A 9,355-nucleotide genomic window follows, 5' to 3' on the forward strand; every position below is an offset into this window, starting at 1 on the left:
ACCATCTTCATAATGGATCGGTCGAGTTTTCCTGAATATACTCACACACACCACCTCGTAGGGATGCTGTTTTCAATGGTCTGTGTGTGTGTGTGTGTGTGTGCGTGTGTGTCACTATGCTCACATGAAATAAAAAGACTGCAAAGTCAATTGGGGAGCAAAAGCCTATTGTATTGGTAAAAGACTGTCAGGCCATTTTGTGCAGCCCATCAACAGACAGAGAAAAGTTATTCCTATAGAAGAAATTTTGTAGTTTCAGTCTTGGTTGCTGGTAAAACAAAGCAACTTTGACCGTTTCACCTTTGCACAGAAGCGCTTTTCATTTCTGATACACCGTCCCTTCTCAACTGCCGCATCACACCTTCCACACACACGCACACACACACTCCTATGCACTACCTCCCCGTTAACAGTGCCTCATTTGCACTCTGTCATTTACTCCCCTCCTCATTTCTTCACACCCCTGTTTTTCCCTCGTCTCCTTTCCTTCTCTCACCTTTCTCAGTCCCTCTGACGACTGCGGCGGTGATTCATGTTATGAAACACGGAGAGATATTTGAAGGTTTCAGCCCACATATTTCTCTCTTCCCCCTTCTCCTTTCTTCATCCATTTGATTTTGCTTCCTCTCCTCCCTCAACGTTGCTTTTTTTTTTTCTTCTTCTTCAAGGTTTCTGTTGCGGCATGCTGTATGTTTCTCGAAAAGCAAGCCAAAGTGTTAGAGGAAATATTAAATATTATTACTTCTAATTCTCTGTTTTCCTCCAGCTATGTCGTGTGTTTGTGTGTGTATGGAAACTATAATTACAGCTGTAAAACGCGCTCTAGTTTCTTAGCCCTGCAGTTGGTATTTTCAGTTATTTATATATTTATTCTTCTTAATCCTCTTTGGAGAGCACGGATGCAGCGGATTCTTTTACGTCAGATCGCCAAGTCTTGTTTTAAATAACTCCCACCATCACAGTGAGTCAGGTCCTGTCATCCGCAGCCACAGCTCATCGCCACTGAATGGCTCCCATCAGAGCCACATGCTGCCGTGCACGTACTTACATGGACGCTAGAACCCGTGCACACACACAAACACACGCAGGCGCACACACAGAGTTGCTTATAATGTATTTTTAGTTAGAAAATTAGTGGAGGTGCAAACTAATTCAGTGCTGTTTCTGTCAGAACGGAAGATTTGTCTGGATTAATACACAATGTTGGGTTTGACTTTTTTTCTCCTGCTCTCAGGTCTTGTCGCATTTCGACAGCACCTCCAGAACCTCGCAAGGACCAAAGGCATCCTGGAGCTTAACAAGGTCCAGATGCTGGTGGAGCATATGGGATCCAGAGAGGGGACGGCCATGAGTCCCGTGGGACCACAGCACCACTTGCACAACCTCCTGGAGGTCAGCATCCACACAACCCTCCACTCAAACCCAGTGAAGCTTTTCTCAGTAACTCATTTGCCCTCACCCCATGACCGCCAAAGGGGGGAGAAAAATCAGGCACCCAGGCTGTTGTGTAACCCCAAGAGAGGCAGCCAACTGTGGTTTGTTTACTGTCTCCCTTCCCACTGGGGCCTGGAGCCTAGGCCAAAGTGAATGCAGCCATTGTTGAGTTCATGGTAGTGACTGGCACTGAATGGGCCAAAACTGCTGTTGCACACAGAGATACACATAGAATACACAAAAAATACACATCCTCATCCACACACACATCCGGTTGGTTTGAGGGGCCGGTTGTTTGTCATTGGTTTGTCAATCTCGTATAATACAATTACACATTTCTTTGTCGATTATGATACTGTGGCCCCATCATCGTTTTAATTTGCTTTCATTTGGTTTAACTACTGTCTAATCCCAGTGGTACGCGCCATTTACACAAAAGCAGCTGGCCGCTCAGTCATCGCTGAGGCATTTGGGCAGGAGATAGCTTGGATAATCCAGTTAGGCAACGTGATGAAACATCCAGGCCCTGACACTTTTAGATTTTATTTAGATTAGCCAACACTGGGGGGATCTGGGATCGTCGCATCTCCTCGCATGCGTGTGCAACACATGAATGATGATAGATGATGGATTATTCTCACTTTACCACCTGCGCAGGTTCAACTTTTTAAATGCTTTGTGTTTAACTAAAGGGTGAGGCGTCCAAGCAGCAGGAAGGCCTGACTTTATACCAGGGTGGGCCGCATCCACCTCTGCTGTCCCGCAGACAGAGCCTGGAGACCCAGTACCTCACTCACAGGCTACAGGTACAGTCTGACACCACTCGCGTCACCATAAATCAGTGAAAATGAAAGCAGGGTGGTCAGCCCCAAATTTCTCTTCTGCCCACCAGGCCAACGTCTTGGCAAACAGTCCTGCTAGTTGCCAGCTCTTCTGTAAAGAGGCCCCTCGAAGTTTAGAGCAGCAGCTGCAGGAACACAGGTATGTTCATTCGGCTTTGTTCACATCTTAAAGTAACAATAAATAATGCATAAAATGAAGCCGCATGTTCCCTCATTCATGTTCCCGTTATTTAGTCCCTCCAACTGACACCCTTAGTTTGTTCTTCTTTCTTTGAAGTTCCTCCTGGTTTTGATGTGTGTAAAAACAGAATTTTACTTCCTTTTTTGTTGAGTGGTTTTCACGGCTCTCTCCACAGACTGAACCAGAAGAGGATGTACCTGCAGCAGTCCCAGGGTATGGGACTGCAGGCCCATTTCAATCAGATGCAGATAGCCGAAGGCTCCTACCCAGCGGGCAGTTCTCCTCTGGAGCCAGGGGTGTCTCAGAGTTCTCAGGGTCCCGTCATGTCAGCCACCCACCAGCCTCCGGCCCAGCAGCAGACCACTCCCCAGGCCTCGCCGCCCTTCACTCACACCCACAGCCTGAGCCCTCTGATGGAACCAGGTGAGGGACTGGTTTATGACTCCTACATGAGCCCAAGCCACCACCACTACACCCAGCAGCTGCTGCCTGGATCCCACCTCCAGCACCTCCACAATCCCCAGCCTCACGACGCCTCAGCCGGTGGGCTGGGCTTCTGCTACCCTGCAGGCTGTGAGCAGCAGGTTTTAGGGCTTCCAAATGAGGCTCTTCTCTCAGAGCAGGACGGGTTCCCGTTAGACCCCAGCTTGCTGCCGCCTCCCGCTCTGGTGGAGTCTGAGGCCAGAGCTATGGGCGGGGTCCTGTCCAGTCCCGGGCAGTCGGAAGGCCTGGGCTCCCTCCTGGACAGCGAGATGATGGAGACGGTGGATTCTCAGCACGGCTTCGTCATGGTCAACTGAAGTGGATGCCGCAGTATTAAGCGACAGGAACTCACGCTAACAGCTGAGAGAACGGAGACGTAAGCGGAGGCTACGCGCATAGCAACGGGGAAGGAGAAGTGTTTTTGTATGAGTGCTACAAACTTCTTAGTTGTAATGAACCTCAGACAAAATTTCTACCAAAATCCTCCCTTCTAGGCTTCCTCCCTTTCTCCCTCTCTTCCTCTGTCCTCGTCACCTCTGCGAGGCGAGGACAGCCCGGCACAGACCCAAGCTTCACCCCACTAATTTGGCGAGGTCGCTGCTGTCACAGTTGTTGTGCCATCTCTCCAAGGAGCGCGCCGTGCTGTCCGAGGGTGAAGCGCCTCACATCCCGGAGGCTGCCAGAGCAGCAGCTCACCTTGCAATGGTTTCAATGTGGACTAATTGAGGGCAGACTCTCAGATGAATGAATGGACAATGGCTGGCGGTGCTTTTTGGATTTAAAATAGGACAATAGACTGGTTCATGAAACAATTGTGCACCCCCCCCCCCCCCCCCCCCCCATTTCAGTAGAAGGGAAAAATGAACATGAGCAAACACCCCTCATTTATCACGGCAACATTGACAGGACCACAAATTAATGTGGCACAAATCCTTTGTGTCCACTCGTCCCACACGCTAGCTGGATTTTACTCATGAACTGTCTCAACACTAATATTTAGCTCTCTTTACAGCATTCATCAAAATGTTCACAACAAAAAATAGATAGGCCCTTTAGGTCTGCAGGTGTGAGTTATACGCTGTATAAGTGCCGCGTTTGATGAGTCATTAAGGAAAGCAAAGTGACTCTGACCTCTGTAGCTAAGGACTTTTGTTGTGGTCGTGTGACAATCAAAACACCTTTAAGCTTCTTCCTGTAACTTTATAACTACTGATCCCGATTTTTCTCTGACACTACTGAACCGTCGCTCCACTTTTCTGTCCAACCACACACACTCGCATGCATCCAGACTAGGATAATTGCCAGGCGACAGCTGAATTGTGGGTCCTGGGTCTGCCTGATAAATGAGGGCCGGAGTAATCAATGTGCTTTTGTTTGAGAAGTAGCCTAGAAGGTCTGTTGTTCTATTTTTGTGGCAATACTGAAGCAATATTAACGTAGCGCGATTATCAATAGAAGCCTCACCTCGGCCAACTCTGATTGGTTCATAGGGACCTCCGTGTCGTCAGGAGTGACGTCATTTGCTGATGATGTAACCAATAGATAATCTCTCGCTCGTTTGCCCTGGAAGAGAGCAGGGTCACGCCTGGAGACAGCTTGTGTGTGTGTGTGTGTGTGTGTGTGTGTGTGTACGCGCGTGTGAAACTATGTTTGCACAGTTCATATTTCAGACTTGTCACATTATTTGTTATTACTGAAAAAGACAAACACTGTATGTCTGCTCTGATCAGGCCCCTGTGAGGTTCTCTCATTCAACGGTGTTCATCGGTAAAATGACCCCCCCACACACACACCACCACCCTCCGCCCCCTATTTGGTTTGCATTCGATTTCTTCTCGGACGTTGGGGTTGCTGTTACATCAGCAGAATGTCGCCCGACACTGGACTACGTTTGATTGGCAGCGGAGTGAGTCAGCGACAAGATCAGATCATTTATTCCACTCGAACTACACCAAGATGTTTTGGGTTTTTTTTTGTTTTTTTGACACTTTTAAGTGGAGAAAGAACTGAGATAAAATATCCTCGTTCAGACCGCAGGCGGATCAGATTAGCTCCTCTAATCTGATCTTCAGGGCCAACCATTCGTGCATTTTTTTGAGCGTGATCAGCTCTGATTGGGCTGACTCTGCAGCGGTTGCTGCGGTAATGACACCAGACATCCGGGTACGTGTGATGTAATGGGAGGTCACTACAACAGAAAAGAATGTAGATTCCGCGAATAGGCGTCACGCATCCACCTGGGCTTGCGTTTCACCTTAATCTAGATGATCTGATGTCACGTTGAGTTATGTCATGCTAACTTGAACTATGAACCTCCGACAACATGATTCCAGTCCGAATACCCCAAATTTGAGCACTTTGAATCGAAGGAAAATCGATAATGGGTACCAATAATATGATTTTAATCACGTTATCAGCACAGTAGATATTTGCTGTGCCAGATGAAAATCCTGGAAAGTCTACGCCTCAGAGTTTCTCAGGGCCCCCGTATTCACTTTTCTGACTGTTGCTCAGAAATCCCACCACTTTTATTGAATCACATGACTTTTTTTCTGTACTGTGTCTTTTCTCTGAGTGCAACTTAGCATTATGGTATCATTTTGAGATGTTTTATGGCATTTAAATGTCTTTCAGGAAAAAAAGAAAAAGCTTTTGATATCAGTACATCCAGCTGTAGTCAGTTTAGCAAATGTAGAGTCAGTCACCATTTCAATACTAAAATAATAATAATTTGAGTAGCTACTGCACATGAGATGGTGCCAATCAGGTCTCATGGCTGTATTACACGCTAGTTAGCATGTTGACGTGGTCATACACTCGCCATATAATTCTAAAAGCCCAACAGTGTATGAGTATTAGGTGTGTATTTTTGTTTCTAGCCTTTTTAAGAGAAGATTTGAATGATTGTTGTGGTTCATTCTGTCAATGTTCAGTCCACTTGGGCGGCAGGATGATCTGTGGAAGCTAAAACTGTGGCACTTTGACAAAGAAGGGGAAAGAGATGTAGCCAGAGAGGAGGAGGCCAAGGTGGGAAAAGGTTTGTATTGCTCCTCTGTTTCCTGGCAGATGAAACGTGCCCCAATCTGTAGGAAACATCTTTCTCCTCTCTCTTCCTCACCAGTAATGGACACAAAACACATTTCTTTCAGAGAAAACCCCAGACAGATGAACACTTTATCTGTTGAATTTGCAGGATGGAGTAACACTTTGTACAGATTAGAGGTGTAGAGAATCCCACTTTGCACCGGGATGAAACATTTGTGTTGGATGTGAAGTGTTCAGTGTGCCTTTTTACTTCTTTTTTTTTCAGTTGAAATGAAGAGTTTGAATAGAGCCATTCTGTTATGGTTGAACCCCTTTATCATTTATAATGATAACCTTTCTTCTTTTTAATGTGATTTTTCTTCTAAAAGAAAGTAGAGCCAGGTTTTAAAAAGGTACAAAACCAAAGTCCCTCAGAAGTTTCCCTGTACTACCCACTGTGTGGAGTTTTGGAGCTTCTTTATTAGTTTTTTCTTCTTCTTCTTCTTCTTCTTGTTTGTCAGTCAGTGAATGCCATTTTAAAGTATTATAGCAATATTTCTCTAGTTGAAGACTAAACTCATGAAGATTCTAGTGGACATGTTTCCAAGTGTAACAATTTCACCTCCTGCTGAGCTGATAAATCATAAACATCTATCTTTCAATAGAAATCCAGTTTTCTGTCTGCATTGATGTTGACCACACATAAGCTAACTTGCTGTTGAGATTAAAAAAAAAGGTTTATTGAGTATGAAACGTTGTGCATCCTTTTTGTGTGTGTCTGGTGCCACTGGTATTGAAACCTGCCCACAGAACTAATGCTCAGCCATGATCTCTGTGAACCTTTCACATGATTCAGTTGTCACGTAACTGCAGACCGCAGCAGTCTGACGGCAAGCAAGGGTTGCTCATTGTAGGCGGAGGTCAGCGGCCTGGAAAAGTGAATCACCCCAAGTGCTTTGTGTAAACTGTTGAGTCATAACCTACCCCGAGAGCCATTGCTTTAGGTCCTGGGGCAGAAAATACCACCATTAACGGGTCAGGTTCTGTCATATCATTAAATATTTATTTTCATTCCTGTTAGACCACAGAACTAGTTAGGAATGTTATGATTCAACCAAATTTGGTGGTTTACTCAAAACGCAATTCATCATATTAACTTTAAAAAAAAAATAGACAGTGAAACTGACAGACTGACAGATCAAAATTTGATTGTATGTCAGCGCTTTTGCTATTTGTGAAACGTTGCCAGAACCAAAGTTTTAGTAACTGTTACTGTAAATGCACCGCGATGACGCCTATAAAATTGTAACTAAGTTATTTTGGAAGGTTTCACACTCAACAGAAACTGCAACTGAAGCAAAAAAAAACCACCGCGGGCATAAGTTTATAGACACACGGGCGTATATTGCTTAACACGCACGCGTTGGCTTCTTCCCGGTCTGTGTTACACTTAAACTGTTCCCCGGAACAACGTGCACAAGGAATAACGATCCTTAAAAATTTTTACCTGTGAGCATTTTTTTAAAAAAAAAAAAGAAAAGATTTTGTTTCGTCTCGGGTTTTCTGGGTCACGGCCAGCTTGTTGTATATGATGTTCATAATATGAGGTCAAATTCTCACAATTTGGTCCACAAGTTGGCGTAAAAGCAAGACAGAAACGCATTGACGGGGAGAATTTAGCTGTACGCGTGTCACCGTGTAGGGGCGGAGTCTACACGCAATCCCCGCCCAGCGCACACTGACGCCTTCAATTGATTGAGCTCAAATCTTTCGTTTTTTATTTGTAAATGTTTGCAGCGCATTAATTCACCAACAAAATTAAGTCAAGCTTGACATACCCGAATGAGGCCTCCCATTCCGATGACCTTTGACCTCCAAAACCAAACATCATATTTAACCCCACAAGCAAGCAAAATTATATCTGACAACTTGGATGGTTCATCAGGAGCACATGCTCTGCATCCTCCGTTTCCAATCCTCAATCAGATGACATCATCTGTCTGCATAAGACCAAGAAGCCAAGTTTGTAATGGAAAAATAGCGTGGTCTCAACTGCTTTGCTAAAATCATTTCCTACATGTCAACCGGAGTTACATGCAGCATTTGTGCCGCATTAGTCACAAAAATCTGGAGCACAGATGCAGAATTACAATTGAGGATGACTAAGGGAAGAGGAGTTTTCTGTAAAAATTTAAAAAACAAATCCGATCCAATAAAAAAGGGAATACAAATTTGCATCAACTAATGAACTGAAGGAAAATGGAGACTGGAGGTGGTTGTGCTACATCAGCGGGGGCAGGAACGTGCGTACTGATTGCACGATCATTTCAAGATTTTGTCCAGAGTTGTCCAAATCCAGTCCTCAAGGGCTATTTTCCCAACCAGGTTTTCTGATCTACCAGGTGGAAAAGTAGCTCAACTGGGTTCCAACTTCACACCTTTTCTGCCTGGGAGGACAGAAAACCTGGCAGGATTGTGGCCCTCCAAGACCGGATGTCGACATTCATGGCGTAGCGAACACGTCCATCCAATCACCCCGATTAGACATAGAACTCTTAATCCTGCTAATACCCCATCATTGGAAGGTGTGCCAAAAACATGGAAGGGGAGGGGTTAATCTGGTGTTGCTTCTCTTTCAGGTAGGAGACCTTGAACACAACACAGCTTGATAATGTAAATATCCCTGATGATCTGTCTCATGCTTTGTCAATAAAGCTCTGCATCGCATATCTGTTGTCTGTGATGCAGGAAAAAAAGTGTTTTACAATAAATCCTCATCCTGCTGTTTGCTGCACACACCTGTGGTGGGACGAAGGTGAGGGGAGTCTTTTTCATTCCCAGTAAAATACTGCAACATCGGATGCCTGTTCGCTCGTCAGGTCCCAAGTATACCTTAATGACATCAGCGGTTGCCGTGACAACAGGAGGGCGGATGATAACATCCTACTGCGTCTTTCGGAGCAAGTGGGATCTCATCGCTGTTCAAAATTAGAGCTGGAGAGAAAGCTTGGGAGCAAATGCTGCAGCGAGGAACGGAGAAAAGACAGGATTTCTCTGAAGGTCATGCCTCATTAACGCACCCGGAACGCCATCTTTAATCCTGAGGTCGTGCTGGTGAAGCAGATGGAAGGTTAGAACTCCCTGTGCAGCTTAACGCGTGAGAAGGTGACTGAAGGAAAATGTTCTGTTGCTCTACTTCTCCCCGGCTGCTGCTTGTCACTTGTCACCCTGAGAACATCTGACCTCACTCTGTGTGACTGTGCGTGTGTGCGCGCGCGTGTGTGTATCCTGCTGTGTGGGGGCTCGCTCGAGTCCTTTCATTATAAATGACACGGTCCTGTGAGGCAGCTGCATTGACGTCAAGACTCCCGGTGTCGTCGAGCACTCCGGC

At 45.6% G+C, this 9,355-nt stretch overlaps 1 protein-coding gene across 2 annotated transcripts in view; it reads left to right on the forward strand.

The window, feature by feature from the left end:
• sik2b (salt-inducible kinase 2b) overlaps positions 1-6,717 on the forward strand; it is a 28,028-nt gene extending 21,311 nt beyond the window's left edge. For both annotated transcript variants that reach the window (XM_003968450.3, XM_029844485.1), the window contains 4 exons: positions 1,235-1,392; positions 2,127-2,240; positions 2,327-2,415; positions 2,633-6,717. In XM_003968450.3, the coding sequence (XP_003968499.1) occupies positions 1,235-1,392; positions 2,127-2,240; positions 2,327-2,415; positions 2,633-3,257 (986 nt within the window). In that variant the 3' untranslated portion in view covers positions 3,258-6,717. The remainder of the gene's footprint in view (positions 1-1,234; positions 1,393-2,126; positions 2,241-2,326; positions 2,416-2,632) is intronic.
• Positions 6,718-9,355: the final 2,638 nt, after the last annotated feature.

Source organism: Takifugu rubripes, chromosome 11 (genome assembly GCF_901000725.2).
Source record: "Takifugu rubripes chromosome 11, fTakRub1.2, whole genome shotgun sequence".
In the NCBI taxonomy this organism is placed as follows: Eukaryota; Metazoa; Chordata; class Actinopteri; order Tetraodontiformes; family Tetraodontidae; genus Takifugu; species Takifugu rubripes.